The 17,965-nt window shown below is 53.8% G+C and overlaps 2 protein-coding genes across 3 annotated transcripts; one reads left to right on the plus strand and one right to left on the minus strand.

The window, feature by feature from the left end:
* The first annotated feature begins 241 nt into the window (after window positions 1-241).
* On the plus strand, window positions 242-3,757 carry SYCN (syncollin). 2 transcript variants are annotated; one of them, XM_017657764.3, is made up of 3 exons: window positions 242-402; window positions 2,187-2,738; window positions 3,590-3,757. In XM_017657764.3, exons 2-3 carry the CDS (start codon window positions 2,338-2,340, stop codon window positions 3,597-3,599), a joined length of 411 nt encoding a protein of 136 aa, XP_017513253.1. In that variant the 5' UTR covers window positions 242-402; window positions 2,187-2,337; the 3' UTR covers window positions 3,600-3,757. The 2 variants fall into 2 exon arrangements, with proteins under 2 accessions (XP_017513253.1, XP_017513254.1); XM_017657765.3 differs by having other exon boundaries at window positions 243-402; window positions 2,297-2,738.
* An 894-nt stretch (window positions 3,758-4,651) lies between these two features.
* NCCRP1 (NCCRP1, F-box associated domain containing) lies at window positions 4,652-8,042 on the minus strand. Its single transcript, XM_037021727.2, has 6 exons — window positions 7,662-8,042; window positions 7,083-7,145; window positions 6,949-7,000; window positions 6,229-6,324; window positions 5,528-5,666; window positions 4,652-5,396 (listed from the first exon to the last, which is right to left on the minus strand). The coding sequence occupies exons 1-6, from the start codon at window positions 8,011-8,013 to the stop codon at window positions 5,256-5,258; spliced, it is 843 nt and encodes a 280-aa protein (XP_036877622.1). The 5' UTR covers window positions 8,014-8,042; the 3' UTR covers window positions 4,652-5,255.
* Between the last annotated feature and the right edge of the window lie 9,923 nt (window positions 8,043-17,965).

Below are 17,965 nucleotides of genomic sequence, written 5' to 3' on the forward strand. Positions count from 1 at the left end.
CCCCTGGCATGTGGTGCCCATGTCCTGGGTCTCATGTGTTCTCTCTGACACTGACTGTGTGCTGTGGCCCACTGGGCCCTGCATTCCTGTTCCTGGTCTGCCTCCCTATCAGGTCTCTTCCCTGTCCCATGTCACTATCCAGGTTTGAAGCTGATGGCCCTCCTGGGTGGGTGGGGCTCTAGGTGACATGTCCAACCATGTATACTTGCCGGTCTCCATTCCTGAGTCCAGGAGCCCTTGCAGAGCTGGGAGGGTGGGGACTCTGTGTCCCTGAGGTCCAGGTGGCCCGCTGGGAAGTTAACAGCTGGAGATTAGATTTCGTGAGATCACGTCAGGAAAGGAGGGAGAAGCATCCAGGTCTGGGCCCTGGGCCAGGCCAGGATCCAGGGTCTCAGAATCACTGTAAGTAGTCATAATAGTTCCTGTTTATTGAGCACTTACCATGTGTTGAGCACTGTACTTCATGCTTTATATATTAGCATTTATACTATTATATTCAGTCAATATTACATAGTATTTATATTATATTCATAAGTAACAATCATGTTCCTAATGTTTATGAATATTTTACTCTATTAGTTATCACTCTATATGGTAATTTTCTATTATCATTTTCTCTTTCTATTATCATATTCTATTATCCCATTAAAGGTAGGGGGAAACAATCTCAGAGAGATGAGTTCACTTGCTCAAGGTCACTCATCAAGGTGACAGAGTCAAAACCAAACCCACTTCCAAGTGTTCCCAGCCTTTGGCTCTTAACCACTGCATTGCCCTGGCCCAGGCAGAGACAGCATCTGGGGGGTGTGGGCAGTAGGGAGTAGGGTTAGCTGAGCAGCCGTGGATAAGAGCCAGCTGGTGGTGGATTGTCTTGTGCTGCTTTACGCTTGCTGAGCCCTTATTGTGTGCCAGACTCTGTGCTAAGAGCCTTCATAATAATACTGATGACAAATTCTCATGGCACTTAGCAAGCACCCTAGGAGATGTGCTGTCACATGCACTGACGTGTTTACCCCTGACACCAGCATTCTGACGTGGATATAGCATCATTGCAAGGCCCTGAGGTGGAATTACTTGCAAAAGCTCATGGGGGAGCTGGGATTTGCAGCCTGGCTCCACAGGCTGTTCCTTTAGCCCCGTACTTACTATCATCCCTTGTAATCTTCACAACAGCCCTGCAGTGTAGGAAGAAATACCCATCTTACAGATGAGGGAACTGAGACCCAGCCTTGATCTCTCCCACAGAGGCACAGACTTCATCCATTGTCTGTCTGATCAGTTCTTCCACACTCTTGACCCTGATCTCATCTGCTAGAAGGCAGGGAACTCCAAGGAGCCTCTGAAGAGCCTTGGCCAGCCTCCTGCCCTTTGAGCAAAGTCTCCCTCTCCTTCCTGTGCTGCTCCTTAATTTTTCTTTTCGCTTGTGTCATTTCTGCTTGCTGATTGATCAGCGATTATCGCACGTTATAAGAATTGTCTGTTTCCCCCGGATTAGGTTTTTGTTTGTGGCTCTACAAAAGGTTTAAGTTTTATGCAGTTCAACAGGTCCTCTGTTTAAGTTCTAGATTCATTTCCAACCTTGATTAAGAAAATCACCTGGCTCCTAGGGAGTGAGAGTTGGGGGAGGGGGCGGGTGTTGGTGGTGGCAACCTCCTCTTCTCCCTTTCTCCCCCTCTTACGCTTGTCCTTTCTGTGGAGGGGGTGGGGTTGTTTGAAAGCATCTTGTCAATTTGTAAGCACTCTTTATATAGTCTAGCTATTAACTCTATGCTGTCCCAAGTGTTGCAATTTACCCCCAAGCCTTTTGTACACGGCTTTGCAAATGTTATGCAAATATGTCTGTCTCATATTTCACAGGTTAAGCTAGAAAGATCCCCTGCTCTTGGCAGGAGGGGACCTGGGGGAGCTCCCTCCTCCACTCCTGCCCAGATCAGGGCCTCTCTCTCAGTATCTCCAGCTTCTCCTTTCCCAAGGTCCTGCCTCCCTCCCTACTCCCTCCCCTCTCATTTGGAAGGGGGGGTTGTTCCCTTCCTTGTCTATTTTTAAGCGTTCTTCCTACCTATGCCTGTTAACCCTATGCTGCCTCTGAATTGCACGAGACTCTTCCTCAAATCCTGTTAATTGGCTTTCTTTGTAATGTTGTTCGCTACATAAAATCTTAAGCATGTATGCCCTTGTGTTCACAGGCTGTGGGCTCCGACCTACGTTAGGAGGGTCTCCCAGCTCCGGGGCAGGGGCGCCCTCCCCCGCCCGCCCCAAGTCCTTATCTCACAGCTTCTGCCTTCCCACGGGTCAGGCACATAAAAGCGCGCGGGGACGCGGCTCTGCAGTGTCACCATGTCCTCGCTGCACCCACTGCTGCTGGCCCTGGCCCTGGCCCTGGTGGCCCTCCCCGGCGTCCGAGGCTCCTGCCCGGTGCCCGCCGACCTCAAGCGCGCGGACGGGACGCGCACGTGCGCCCAGCTCTACGACAAGAGCGACCCCTACTACGACAACTGCTGCGCGGGCGCCGAGCTGGCGGTGGAGCCCGGCACCGACCTGCCCTTCCTGCCCGCGGACTGGACGAACGTCATCTCCTCGCTCGTGGTGGCCCCGCGCTGCGAGCTCACCGTGTGGTCCGTCCGCGGCAAGAAAGGCAAGACGCACAAGTTCTCGGCCGGCGCCTACCCGCGCCTGGAAGAGTACCGCAGGGGCATCTTCGGCGACTGGTCCAACGCCATCGCCTCCCTGTACTGCAGGTGCGCGTCCCCACCCAGGGCGCGCACTCGCGTCCCAAGCGCCGAACCCAGCACTCAGGTTTCCGTGCTGGTCCAGAGCCCTGAGCCCCTGACCCAAACTGGGAGTCCCTAGAACCGGTCGGGGAGGTCCACTTCCTCCTCCCCTCCGACCACCCCTCCCCCTTGGATCCCTCAGACCCAGCTCTGGGATTCCCGGACTCAGAAGCTGACCCAACACCCCGCCTACCAGCTTCCATTCTGGGAGCGCACCCCTCCCCCCTTGAATTCCCCACCTGCCTGCCTACCCACAGGGGCACTTCCCAGGGAAGGTTGACCACTACTGGAGTTGTTAAGCCTAACTTGGGGTCCGGGAGCCAGCAACATCCCCACCTTGAAGCGCCCAGAACCAAAGCCAGTCCTCCTCCCCAACCCCCATCATCAGATCCTGAAGCTCCCAGACCCAGCTCGGATCCCTGGACTCCAAAACGGGTGCAGACTTCAAGACCCAGACCCATTCTGGGAACACCCTATCTGCCCTCATGTTCTCCGCCCATCTAGACCCTCTAGATCTGCCACAGCGCTGGAAACCAATCCCAGAGCCCCTGTTAAGGTCCTGGAGTCCCCTACACTCAACTACTCACTTATCCAAGTTCACAGACCCTGGGACCACAAATCTGGCCATAGTGTCCTCCAAAACCACCTGAGCCTCTCCCCACGGGAGTTCTTAGAACTCCTGCCCCAGATTCTAGGCCAGGAGGCCCAGCTCCTGAACTTAGAGCCCAGCCCCAGTCCTCCACCCCTGGCAGGCTTCTAGAACCCCCATCCCCATCTCTGAGACCCTGACACCCCTGGTGGTTTTGGTTCTGTTACAGGTGCTACTGATACCTTAGAGGCCCCTTGTCTCCGGCCCCCGAGTCAGAGCTCCTCCTCTGGCCTTCCCTGGGGTCCACAGACGGCCTCGAGTCCCAGGAGGAGAGAGCTTTCTACCTGCGCCCCCTCTCCCCCATCACCTTCCCTGCAATACAGCCCTTGTGAAATTGTCTTTGTCTGCCATCTGCTTATGCTTGGGACCCAAATCCACAGAGGACTGCGGCAGGATGGGGAGACCCCTGAGCCCCTGATCCACACTGGGAGTCCAATTTGGGTCAGGCTTGGGTCAGCCCACACCTGGGACAGAGCTGTGGACACACCCGTAGATTCTGACATGCATCTAAGTGTGCACAGAGACACCCATCCACAGGACATGTGCGTGACATGCGGTGGAATGTCACACATGTGTGTGGCTGATTCTAAGACACTGAAATGCTTCCCATACTTTTTGGTACCTAGTCCTTGCCTGGATGCTCCCAGCTGTTCTGGCCTGCCAGGGACTTCTAGACTCCCTCAGGATTCATGCCTGGGGCAACAGGAGGCCTTCAAGGGCCCTGCCCCAGGCTAGGGCCAGGGTCTCCTGTGTGATCTGGCCAGAGCCCAGAGAGCCCAGGATTTATGGTTGTTAAATCCTTCCAATTTCCCTCTCCCCGACACATGAAGAATGCTTCAGTTTGGATTTCCATCCTGTCCCCCCACTGTCCCCAGGGATGGTAGCCCTTCATGGATACCTAGGTTTGGGGGCTCTGAAGGAGCTAGAGAAGAGGAATGAAGGTCTGGGGGAAGGGTTGGTATGGAGATAGATCTAGGGGGATGACAACTTAGGGTTGGAAGAGGGAGAGCAATTTGGGGAGACTCTGCTAAGTGACATGCTGAGAGACCATGAGTTGGTTATGTGAAGAGGTCAGAGGCCAAGGGAGGTGCAAAGGGATACGGGTTGTGAGGTACTGGAGGATCAAGGATTAGAGGATGTGCAAGTGGGACTCAGTGAACTCAGTGACATGTTGAGGAGCAAAGACCAGGGAACTACTACTCAGCATATCATTGGGCACATACATTATTCATTCAGTCAACAAAGCTTTATTGCACACCTAGTATCTGTCAAGCACTAACTCAGGAGGAAGGGGCCCCTGCCTTCCCAGAGCTCAGAGAATGCAGGGGAAATGCCAAAAGTCAGACACTCAAGGATGTGTGAAGATTTCAAATGAGCAGCCCAGGACGGGGCAGGGTTAAGGGGCCTAGGTGGTAGTAAACCATCAAGGAGATGAGGGGTCATGAAGAAATTAAGGGGGCAGGGTAGTGCTGAGCATCTGTCTGGGAGGAGTAAAGAGAACATGGCAGAGATAATGGGTTAAGGAGGCTTTCAGTGTTAATTAGGTACTTCTAAGGGTCAGGGAGGTGAGAGAGATGCTAAGAGGTCAGAGGTGATAAGGGAACAAGGAGGTACTAAGGTGTTAGGGAGGTGCAAAAATGTCAGGGAGTTGCAAGAGGTCAGGGAGGCACTAAGGGTCAGTGAGGTGCTAAGGATCAGAGAAGTGCTAAGAGGTCATGGAAATGATAAGGGATTGGGGAAGTGCTAAGGGGTCAGAGAGGGGCTAAGGGATCAGGAAGATGTCATGGGGTTGGATAGATAAGACAAGGGGTCTGAATAGGCCCAGAGTCAGCCAGTCACTCTTTGAACTGCACAGACACAGAGGAGTCAGTCACCCTTGTCCTCCGCAGTCCTCCGGGCTCCATCCGGTTCTTAGTCTTGTGCAGGAAGTGGACAAAGCGCACACCCGGGCCATACCGGCGGAACACATGGGATACCTGTAGTAGCACCAGGGTTAGAACGGAGTCCTTATTAGAGACCCATGAACCCTGCTCCCCTCCACCTCCCTCCTCCTCTGTGAAGGCTTAGGATACATGTCTGGGGTGGCGGTCAGGACAAGGAGTCTCACCTGGACCCAGCAGCCTGGGGATCCCCTCCCAGAGGTCTGGGGGGCCACATGGTGCTGTGCAATGACTGAGCGGCGGTCAGCTGCCAGCAACCAGACATGTAGCTCATAGACACACGTGTCCAGCCGGCTGTCCTCATACCTGGGGGTGGGGTCCAGGCTTTTAGCTGCCACTGCAGCTCCAACATCCCAACCATTAAACTTCCACTCACGGCACCCAGTCTGTACACCCAGGCTGCGTGGTGCTGGCAACACAGCGGTGACCAAGACAACCCCACAGCCTGTCCCCACAGGACTCAGAGTCCAGTGGGGAAGGCAGGCCTGTCACCAGGCAGTGACAACTCGGAGTGGTCAGGGCTGAGAGGGGGCAGGTCGGGGGCACTGGAGCCTAATCCATCTGGCCCAGCTGGGGGCAGTCAGGGAAGGCTCCCATGTGGAGCCTTGTGTACCTGACTCCCAGAGGATATGGAGGAAGTCATCTGGAGAACAGTGAGGGACAAGCATCTAAAGAAGAAGGAATAGCCTCAGGCCTGGCACAAACTGGAAGTCTCAGAGAGAAGGAGCCAGAGAGGTAGGCAGTGCTGGCCCCGGCAGCAGCGAGAGGGTCTTGGAGAGGTGCTCGGGCCAAAAGGGAGGTCAGCGTCAGGCTGAGGCTTGCGCTTTGGGGAGCCCTGCGTGCGACCGGATGGGGCAGAGGCATGTACCAGTCCATGACTGTGATGTCTGGCTGCTCGTCGTCCAGCAGCTCCTCCCACAGGCCCTCAGCCAGGAGATCCACACACTGCTGCTTCACGGTCCAGCTGTGAGAGAGGGCACGGCGAGGCCGGGTCTGAGAACAGCTGGAATTCATGGGCACCTACCAGATCAGCCTGGCCCCAGGTGCAGGAGGCCGTGATCATGGAGCCCTCATGGTGACATCAAGGGCACCCCATATGGGCAGGGTGCCCACTCAGTGCCTTAGAGTCTCAGTTCACACCATCCCTTGAGGGCCATGCATTCTGAGCTCTGCATTGCAGATGAGGAAACAGAGGGTCCAGACAGCAAGCAACTCGCCTAATGTGGAGCACAGAGAAGTGGCAGAGCCAGGATGCCAACTGGGAAGTGTGGCTCTCTGAGCACCATGCAGAAGCAGGGCTCAGAGTAATGGAGGATGGATGGTGGCCTGGGTGACTCTCCCCTTCCCAGGGAAAGAGGTTGAGAAGTGTAACAGTAATAGCTGTTATTTGTTGAACACCTGCTATGTACAGGTACAGGCCAGACCTAGGCAGACCTGCTGCTGTTTGACGAGCATTCTCTTACGACCAGCCCTGTTTACAGAACAGGAATCTGAGGCCTGGAGACGCAAAGTCAGTTTCTCCAGGTCCCGCAGCGAGAAGGCTGGAGCAGGAAACCAAACACAGGCCACTCGGGTCCTGGTCACTGACCTGTGGCCCTGCTGGAGCTTCTCGGTTCTGATGAACCACCCGTGGAAATTGCCTGGCAGGTGGAGGAGCAAAGGGTTAGAACATGCCTGTTTCCAGACCACCCCAGCCCTCAGGCACAGCAACGAAGCGCTTACCTAGAGACTCCAGGGGCTGCTGGGTGGGACCAGTAGAGGGTGCTGGCTCATAAATGTTGATGCCTGAAATGCGGAGGTGAGTGGAGCCTCAGGCCTGCTGAAGCTGTCCCCCTTCCGCATCCTCCCCACTCCCTACCCCCAGGGCTCCACTCCACTGCTGGGGCAAGAATCTGTGCCCGCCTGCCAGGCCAGACCTGCCTGGATGGGGTGAATGAGTCAGGGCCCTGGGAGAGCCCTGACCGTGTCCTTCGGGGAAAGGGCCAGTGTGCAGAGGTAGGGGGCAGGGCGTCGGGTGAGACAGAGACAGAGGGGACAGAGACACCAAGAGGAGGAGAGGAGGGAGGGAGGGGGAGACAGGGATGCAGAGTATGCCGGAGAGATGGACAGGGCGTACGAAATAGGAGACGCAGAGACGCAGGGTGGGACAGAGAGACGCAAGGAGTCAGGGAGGCACGATGACAGGAAAAGAGAAAGCGACGCAGAAGCAGAGACAGAAAGAACAAGGAAAGAAACGAGATGAAGAGACAGACGGTCCGGGAGGGGCACAGCGCGGCCCGCAGCCTCGGCGGCCAGGCGCACCTTCGGGGTTGGGGGAGCGCAGCAGGTTGCGGTAGAGCGGCCGCCGCAGGAGGAGCAGCTTCCAGGTGAGGCGCGCGGGCAGCTCCAGGCTCCCGCCTGGCGGCCCCCACTCCTGCAGCAGCAGCTGCCGGGCATAGGCCTCCGACGGCTGCGGCTGCTCGGGCGCGGGGAGCCCGGGGCTCCCGGGGGCCGCAGGCGACTGCGGCATGGACGGTGGGGGCGGCGACGGCGGCGACGGCGGCGAGGGCGGCGGGGGTGGCGACGGCGGCGACGGCGGCTCCCGGGGGCTCGCGGGCCCGTCCGCTTCCATCCCGCCGGCGAGCTCCTGTCTGTGCCGTACCTCCTCCTCCATCGCTGGGTCTGGGCTACTGTCGCGCTCCTCTGTAGGGCTTGGGGTTAACTGGGGGCGAGAGGGGGCGGGGCGCTGGACTGGCATTTAAGAGAGGGGTGTGTTGGGGGGAGGAGCTGGGTCCAAGCCCCTCCTCCCCCGGACCCAGGGGTCCAGGCCCCAGGCCCCTCCTCCCTCGGAACCAGGGGCCCAGGCCCTCAGCCCCCTCCTCAGTTTCTCAAGCCTCCTGCCCCAATTTCCCCATGGCCAGCTGAAGACCCAGGCACTGGCTCTGGGACAGGGGTGACAAGCGAGCTGATGCCAGGGCTCCCTGCTCTCTAATGAGGCCCATCTACCTCATTGAGATATGGCATGGCTGGATTAAGGGGTTCATTAACGAAGACCCCCTCTTCCCCCCACCAGTCTCATCCAGGGAGTAGGAGGTGGCAGGGAGTGGAGGTGGGGGTGTGGGGTCCTGCCCACTTTGTCCTCTGCCCTTACCTGGGACACGTCTGACCCTGACACTACCTGTTCTGGAAACTAAGGTGGGTTGTGGAGGGTAGAGATACCTAAAGCCAGAGACGTGAAGTTACAGATAGCGGACCCCAGGGAGACACTGAGATGGCAGCAGAGAGGGAAGCGGCAACACACCTGAGTTTTTGGGGTGCCTGCACCCCTTCCTGGGGCTGGGTCAGGTGGCACAGGCTGCCAAAGCGCCCTCCCTCAGAGGTCATGGGGATTTTGGAGTGAGAGATGGGGTGACGGTGGGCAGGAGGTTGGGGTGTAGAGGAAGTGGGGTGGCAGAGGAACCTGTAGGGCAGGTTCCCATTCAGATCACCCAGAACAACTGCCATAGAACATGCTTTCTGCTTGGGAGGTGCTGCTCCCAGCACTCGCACGCTCATTTCACTTCCAGGTGCTGTTCCGGTGCTGGCACGCTCATTTCGTCCTCCAGCTACTATAAAGAGGTAGGTGCCACTATTATGGCTATTTTATAGGTGAAGGGAAGATAATAGTGAACATGTGCCAGCTGGTGTGCTAACCAGATATGCTCCAGTACCCATCTTGCTGCGCACCAACCCTGTGAGGGGTGCTGTTGGTACCCCCATTTCCCAGATGAGGAAGGCCTGGTCCCATACTGCCCTAGATAACCCCATATGCTTTCACAGGCATTTCGTGCCCCAGATTCCTGCAAGACACTGAGAGACATGTGCTCGAATACTCAGCGCTGAGCTCACACCTAAATGATGTTGCTCATGTAATTGAGGACTACCTGTGAGCCAGGCTTTGCTCTAGCTTCTTTAGGTGGAGTAATCAATTCAGTTTCCCCATTCTTCCTAGGAAACTGGTACTATTGTTATACTCATTTTGCAGCTGAGGAAACCAAGGCACAGAGAGGTCTAGTAACTCACCCAAGGTTGCACAGCTGGTACATAGCAAGTTGGACACACTAGAGTCTCAGATGAGATACACAGGGACACAGATTCAAATTGCCCCCAGGGAGAAACACTGGCTCACCCAGAAGCAGAAATGACATAATGGCCACATTTATTGAACTCATCAAAAATCACAACAACCCCACGAGGTGGGAACTGGTGATAGTACCTCCCTTCACAGATCAGGAAACTGAGGCAAGAGGTGAAATGCCTGTCCTGGGAATGTTGGGAATTAGCTGGGGCCCTGGGGGGTCGGAGGACACATGGGAGGGGGCGTACCAGTAGATGTGCAGTGGGGCTGATGTACAGTGAAGTCCCCAGGAGATTCCCAAATGCTCTCAGAGCCCACGACACACCCACAACTGGGGGCACACCCCCTACCACCACCACAAGCACGCCCACACCCATATCTGGCTGCCTGCCCACCTGCCCTCTTAGGAGGAGGAGGAAGAGAAAGAGGAGGAGGAAGAAGGGGCAGAGCCAGAGCAGGAGTGTCTGGCGAGTGGAGTCAGAGCCATCCCCAGGTCAGAATCCAGGGCAGGGAGGGGCTGGGAGCCAGAGACCTAAAATAAAGGGCAGCCAAGAGTCTACAGAATGGGGATTAACATCACTCTCCTGCCTGCCCCCGGCCCCCCAGCCTGCCTTGGTTTCCACATCATCTCCTTCCTGGAGTCCCAATAAGTCACTCCCCCACTTAAGCCTGCCATACCTCCCCAGTGCCCTCAGGAGAAAAATCCTAGCTTTTTGGCTGGTATCCAAGGTGCTGGACTTCTGGTTCCTGCCTCTCCATCTCAAGGACTTTGCTCATGAAACTCATTCTAACCTGCAATGCCTTTCCCTGTCACCCATCTCCCTGTACTCAGTGGTCCCAAATTTTAGGGCACATTACTTTCACCCAGGGAGCTCACTAAAAATACATATTCTCAGGTCCCATGCCCAGGAGTCTGATTCAGTCCCTCTGGGCCCCAGAACCTAAAAGTTGAGAAGACCCCACCCCTACACTACTAACTATGAGAAACACTTTTACTTAAATCTGAGAGATCCAGGAATGCCAAGTGGCTTCTGACATTAGATCTCATCTCTCTCTCTGCCTTCTGAGTGGTGAAGTTCCCAGCATGGGGACTCAACCTCTGAAAGGCTATCTTCCAAACAAGCTAAGGCCTGGGTGCCTGGCACAGCGCCCCCATCCCCACCAAAAAGCCACCTCTCATGTGCCGTGAAACATCAAAAAATTTGAGCGACCGCACGACCACTTTGGAAAACAATGTGACCATCTCTTATAAAACCAAATATACTCCTACCCTACAACCCAGCGATCCCACTTGTAGGATTTCATCATGAGAAATGGAAACGTCTGTCCACAGACAAAGGCCTGCACACAACGCTTTTTCTTAATCGCTCCAAGAACAACACAAGTGTCCATTGACGGGTGAGTGGCTAATGCAGCTGAGAAAATACTCAAGAGTACACAAAAGGAATGAGCTGCCGCAGCATGCATCCGCATGAATCAAATTAGAAATCACATGCAAAATGACAGAAACTAGGCGACAAAGAGCACATACTGTGTGATTCCATTTGTGTAAAACTCTAGAAAAGGCAGTAGTAATCTAGAATCAAAGAGAGCAGGGTGGTGCCTGCCTGGCCTGGTGGGATCAACTGAAAAGAGGCACAGGCGCAGACTTCCTGGGGTGGTGTGGCTGCGGTGGTAGTTACGTGGGTGTGTACATTTGCCAAGTCGTTCAACTGTATGTTTAAAGTGGGTGTGTTTTACGGTATGTAACTTACACTTCAATCAGAAATGATCTGAAGAGAATTCAGCAACTCTGTCTACATACTAATGGAGAAAGATCTATAAGCCTATGAAGTGAAATAAGCAAGATGGAGAATGGTGGGCTCCATATGTGCCTGTTTGTGTGAAGAAGAAACATGTACAAAGAAAACAATGATCCCTAGCCCTTTCTACCTCTTATTTTTTCAACAAATACCTATTAACCATCCACAGTGGCCAGTATCTGTGCACTGTGGATATAATGGTGAAAGAACAAATTCCCATCCCCATGGGGCTTCCAGCCTCATAGGAGGAGGGATGGGCTTCAATGAGTCAACAAGGAACTAGCTCACTGACGAGCAGTGCAGAGTGCTTCAGAGGTCAAGAATAGGCTGATGACAGAGGAGAGGAGGGCAGGAATCCTCTAAGCTGGGGTGGTCGGGGTGGGGGGCAGTTCTCAAAGGACGTGACATTGGAGCAGAGACCTGAAAAGGGGAAAGAGCTGAGCATATCCAGGCAGAGGGGGCAGCAAATGCAAAGGCCCAGGGGTGAGACCAAGTGTGGTATGTTTGGTAAATAGAAAGGAGGCCCGTGTGGCTGGAGCAGAGGGAATGCAGGAGAGAAGATGTCAGAGAGGGCGGAGGCAGCTCCAGAGGGCTAATCTAAGTGTAAGAAATTCTAAGAGAAACTACAGGGAAGGTTGCAGCTGGGAACTGATGAGATAGAACTGGTGTCTGACTGAGGGAGGGCAGGGAAGGGGCAGGGGAGCAGCGAGGAAGGAGACGAGGGTGATCAGGACCAGGGTGGGGCCATGGAGCAGCTGGCAGGGGACAGAATCTGGGTCTTGACAGAGAGGAAAGACTTGAGGGGCTGTGAGGGTTTGAACAGTGGACAAAAGGTGGCACCATTTGCTGAGAGAGAAGATAAGGATAAAAGAGATCTGGGGAGGGGCAGGGAATCAAGTATCCCATCGAAGATGTGTTAAGTGCAGGACATCCAGGGGGTGACTGGATGCATGCAGTTGGAGTTCTGAGAGGGGTCACAGCCGAGACACAAATCTGGGAGGCATCACTATGTTGATAGCTGAGCAACTGAATAATATGATTAAAATGACAATAATAGCAATTTTTGCTGGTCCTTGACCCTCCAATTTCCTTCCCACCTCAGAGCCTTTGCACATGCTGCCTCTTCTGTCTAAAGGGCCTCCCACTCTAGGCTTCCATGGCTGCCTTCATCTTCACTCGAATGTCACCTCTTCATAACACACACCCTTCTGGCTTTATTCTACCTAAAAACATATCTTGGTGATTGCTCTCCATTGGCACAGGAGCAGCAACCTGGGCCCTCCCCATCCAAGGTCAGTTTCCCACCCCTGGCCACACCCTGTTCATTCTTTCATGAACACACTATGATTAGTAAATACCCATGAGGATGTACATATGTTCACTCGGTCGTGAACTGTGTCACCCCGTGAGAATGTCCGTCTCACCAGGGCAGAGGTGTGGACGGGTTTGTTTATTTGTCCCCAGTGGAGGGTGACACAGACTGGTTGCTCTGTTTGCTAGGCAGGGAGGGCAAGAAGGCCGGCCTGGGGCACAGGGAGGAGGCTGCGGCCGAAGCAGCGAGTCTAGCTCCTGTGGCTTCTGCTGCAAAACCAGTATCACCCCTGCAGGGTGGGCATCTGCCTGGAGGAGCGAGCGTGGGCTTTCCACCGAGGCTGCAGGGATTGGGAAAGCCCAGCCAGGGCAGGAGGAGCCTGGAGGTGGGAGATAGGGGGGCTGGGTTGGGTGCTGTCTCCCACAAATATAAACTACAGGCATCTTGGGTATGTGCAGTGAGCCAGCTTCACACTGCAGGGGGTGACAGAGAGGCAGGGATGTGTTGGGGGAGATGAATGGAAATGAGAGGGGGTGGAGGGAGAGAAGGGAGGGTGGTGGAGAGGGAGACAAAGAGACAGATAGATGAAGATAAAGACAGAGAAAGAGAGACTTACAGAGACTTGGTGAGGTTGACCAGGGCCAGGGAAGGATCCAGAGGGTCAAAGATACCCAGAAGGCACTACAGGGGGGCAGAGGGCAGCTGGGAGTCCAGTGGCAGGTTGGGGAGGAGGCAAGGCCCATGCATATTGGATACACTTGCAAATATACCGTACATGCAAGATCTCTACTGTGGCACTGCTTGGAACGTCAGACAACCACAAGCTTCCTGGATGTCCATCAACAGGAGCTGTCTCGGTAAATCATGGTTCATGTGCTCCTTGGAATACTACACAACCATTAACAGGGGTGAGGTTGATGTTTATGTACCAGCTACGCACCACCACAGTTAGGAGAGTGTTAGGGAGGACAAAGCAGCGAGTAGGAGGATGTATGTGTACATTATGTTAACATCCGTGCAGAGTAAGGCATGTAGGTGTGTCCTGGTACCTGCATACATTTCTGGAAGGAGACACAGTGGCTGCCTATGGGGAGGTGGATCCAGAGGCTGGGAACAGAGAGAGAGGGAAGCTGACTTTACAGAATCGATTATATTTTGAAGCATGGACTTGGGTTACCTGTTCAAACATGAAATAAGATTTAAGGGTAGAATAAGAGAGAGAGGGAGAAATTCAGAGATAAAGATTTAGAGAAGAGAGGAAGGGAGGAAGAAAGAGGTTAACAGCTTTGTTTAACATAGAAGGCCCCAAACCTCTGAGCTGTCCCCACATCCCTGAACCACCCCTTGCCTCTCAGCCCCAAGCCTTCTGCTTGAGTAACCACCTCTCTTCTGGAGTCCCCTTTTTGGGGCCTGGCCCTAGCTGAGCCCACAGAGGCCAACCATTTCCTCTTGAGACAGACCCAGGCCCCTGTGGTACAGTGAAGGGGGCCCAGCCCAGGTCTTCGAGAGGCTGGGGCGGGGTGATGACGTGCAGGCTCCCGTCCCAAGTGCCTGGGCTCAAGCCCTGCCTCTACCACTTTCTTGCTGTGTGATCTCAGGTTGGTGACTCTGTCTTCTCTCCTCAGTCTTCCATCTGTAAAATGGGACAAGGGAGGTGCTCCCTCAGAGGGCTGTGTTAGTTCCGTAGAGCTGCCTAAGAATTACAAGCTTGGCAACTCGCCTGCATTCACACGGCCTTCCCTGGTTGTCTCAAATCTCCCTCTGCTTTTCTCTCACAAGGACATGTGTCACTGGAATTAGGGCCCCGACAGATGAACCAGGATATCTCAATATCCTTAACGTGATCCCATCTGCAAAGAAAGACCCTCTTTCCAAATAATGTCACATTTGCAGGTTGCACATGGACATATCTTTTGGTGGGGGTAGGGGTCGGGGGCACCATTCAATGCACTACAAGGTTAAATGAGGTAAAACTAGTTGCTAAGCTGAGCCCTGGGTGCAGTAAGATTTTGGATGAATGTTAACTGCCCTCAATTTTACTTGATCCACACAATATATCTTTAAGATTCAAGAACTTTTACATGAAAATGGGGATTTCTCAAGAAAAATCAGAACATTTGCCTCATGACACCAAACTCCCACAAGGCCACAGTGGCCTAAGAAGTGACTGCCCTTTGGAGGGGCGTTTGTGCAGCCACTTCTCTGCTCCCCGACGGCACCTGCCTGGCCGCAGGGGCGTTGTTGTCTGAACCTCCTGGATCGCATCTGCCCTGCTCACTGCCGAAGCCCCCTGACCAGCCTGAGAGGCCTGGCACAGAAAACCGAGGAGGGACCCAAGACTTTAGGCCTGGCCCTCTGAGCCCATGTGAGCCCAGGCAGGCCCTTTCCGTCCACGGACCTGTTTCCCATCTGGAAATGGAGGATGTGAGATGATTGATCCCTGAGTCCCTCTTGATAAATTGTGGGGCATTGGCAGAAGGCAGTTATGAGGTTTGAGGTTAACAGTGACTAATTGTGACAAAGTGCTGGGCAGTCCTCACAGCCACCAACCCCATTCTCAATCCTGGCTGAGTGTTAGAATCACCTAAATCATTTTCATTTTAAATATGTGTGACCAGGCCTCAGTCCACACCAAAGTGGGGATGGGGGTGCCCTCTGCTTAATAGAACTCAGCCTGGTTGCCAAGACCTTTATCCCTCCTAAGACCCATCTCTCAGTCATTCATTCTTCCCTTTTAGCCCCCCTTTCTTCTCTCCTCCCCACCGGGAACCATTCTATTACATAAATAAGTCTCTTTTGGGTCTATTGTTTTATGTCCATAGTTTGTAATTTATACACCTGGACTGATTTTAGAGATCTTGATTTTCCTTTTTCCGTCACCGATTTGGCTACCCGTCCCCATGCGCAAGGCACACTTGGTTCCTGGCTCCTGACAGGCCCACAGGAGTCCTGGGTGTTTGCCCGCTACTTTCACCACTCGCTCCCCTGGAGTGGACAGCTGGGCTGCCTCCAGCTCCCACCCCCTAAATGCCACTGCAGTGACCATCCCATGCACCACCTCACACGGCTCCACCTCAGTTTTGTTGGGAAGTCATCCAGGAGGGGAGCTGTTGGGAGACACACATGCGCAGTACTCCATCTGACGAAGCCAGACTCTAGTGTTTACCAGATTCATAGTGTTCAAACGACAGCTTATGCTGAAATTTGCCTTTCCCTGATTACTGATGAGTTTGAACACCTATATGCATCCTTGCTGGTCTTTTGGGTTTTCTTCTTCTGGAAGTTGCCTCTTTTATATCCTTTGCCATTTTTCTAGTAGATTTGCTCTTTTGTTTAAAAAAAAATATCAGCAGTAGAGTTTGTAAATCCTTCCCCATTCTGAAACCGATTATATTTGCCCATGACGTCCTTCCTTGAAGAAAATATTTACATTTTGACATAATCAAAGTTTTTTCATTATCTTCTGTTCCATTGGAGTTTTAAGAAGTCCTTCTCTGCCCCCAGGATGTCAAGCATTTTCCTCTGTCAACTCTCAGTTTATCTTAGTGATGTTTGATCCATCTAGAGAAAAACCGTCCAGCAGAACTGAGACCATGGAGGCCAACTACACCGACCTGCAGTAGCTGGCCGCAGGCGGCAGTGGAGTGTGTGAAATGTGCCTGTGCCACCAGGGGGCTGAGTGCTTAATTTTATTTCATTTTAATTTAAAACTAAATAGCCACATGTGGCTAGTGGCTACATGGATACACACAGACATAGTGGACAGCATAGATCTAGGCTTCTCTTTTGTGATATTAGTTAGAGATTCAGGTATTTTTTCTCCATAAAATGAACCCATTTCCCCAACATTATTAAACAATCTAATTTCCCCCATTGGGTTGTGGGCCACCCTTATCATATATTAAGCCCCTGCTTACACTTGGGTCTGCCTCTGGGCTCTGTAGGGGAGAAGCCATTAAATCTAATGAACAGCAGAGGTGGAGAATCATGGCTCTCTAGTAATAGAATTTTTGGGTAGACCACTGCCCAGAATCAAGAATACATTTCCCTACCTCCTTGCAGCTGTGTGCAGCCATGTGACTAAGCTCTGGCTGAAGAAGCAATGGTGCAACCTCTGGGTCTGTTCTTAAAGGAAGGGGAGTGCCCTCCTCTTCCCCGTCTCCCTCAGACCACATGGGAAGGGCCAGAATCCTAGGACGGAGCAGCAAGATGGAAGGAGGCCAGGCGCTGCTGCCTGGGTGGGGCTGATTCCCACATTCCTCAGCAATTTATGTGAGAGCACAATCGTAGATCTCAGAGTTCTCAAACTTGAGCAGCCATCAGAATCCCCGGGAGGGCTTATTAAAATACAGATTGCAGGGCCCCACCCAAAGTTTGATTCAGCTTGGGTTGGGGCCTGAGCATCTGCATTTCCAGCAAGTTCCGGGAACCACACTTTGACAGCTACTGGTCTGACTCGGGTTTCCATCACTCATTTTCCATCTCCATAAACAGGCCTCTGACCTAAGGCCTTTGCAGCTCTGACCACCACCCGCAGCACAGCACCTCCTGCTGCACCTGAGGCCTTCACTCCTTGTGCAGTGCCGTGTCTGCTCAACGGCATCTGGACACCGTGGGTCCAGGTCCCCACTGCCCATCGATGCCGTGGTAGGTGTCTGCTGCTGCTCTGCCACACTCGCCCACCTGAGTCCCCCCTTTCTTCACCAGGGCTGGAAGCCTGAAAAACTATCTGTTGGGCTTCCCTCGCCAGCTGGGAGAGCGGTCCTGCGAGGAGGCACTGGAGTGGAGCAAAAGGCGAGAAGGTGGAGGAGCCACTGTGCTGTGGTGGCAGCAGAGACGTGAGCCGCCTTCCAGGGGTTCTGGAGAGCCCTTTGCTCCTCCAGCCCCAGGGGAGTGGTCTCCTGCCCTTGATTACGGCCAGGTTGCTGGCCTCTTTGGCTCCTCCAGCCTTCCCAACGCCTTGGTACCCAACCCCTGTATTACATGTCCCGTTGGAACCTAGGGGATTTCTGACTACTGCTGTGTGACCCCTTCTGCATGGGCCACGGCAGCAGGAGGGAGGCCTGGGGGCCTCCTCAAACCAAAACCACGCCCTGAACTGCAGTGATGTCACTGAAGGCGACAAGAACAGCAGAGTCGCAAGGAGGCAGAGTGCCTTCCTGAGGGGCTTCGTCCTGGGACGGCGGCACGTCCTGGTGCTGCTCCCAGAGCCCAGTGGGATCACGCACACGAGCCCAGTGGCCTCTCTCAGATGTTGTTTATCATCCTTATCTGGTTTGGGAATCGTGGTCATACCAGCCTCCTAAAATGAGTTGAGCGATCATCCTCTTTTTCTATTTTCTGAAACAACTTGTACAAGGTAGGAATTATTTGATCCTTCAAAGTCTGGTAGAAT

The sequence above is a fragment of the Manis javanica genome, chromosome 17 (genome assembly GCF_040802235.1).
Source record: "Manis javanica isolate MJ-LG chromosome 17, MJ_LKY, whole genome shotgun sequence".
Lineage (NCBI taxonomy): Eukaryota > Metazoa > Chordata > Mammalia > Pholidota > Manidae > Manis > Manis javanica.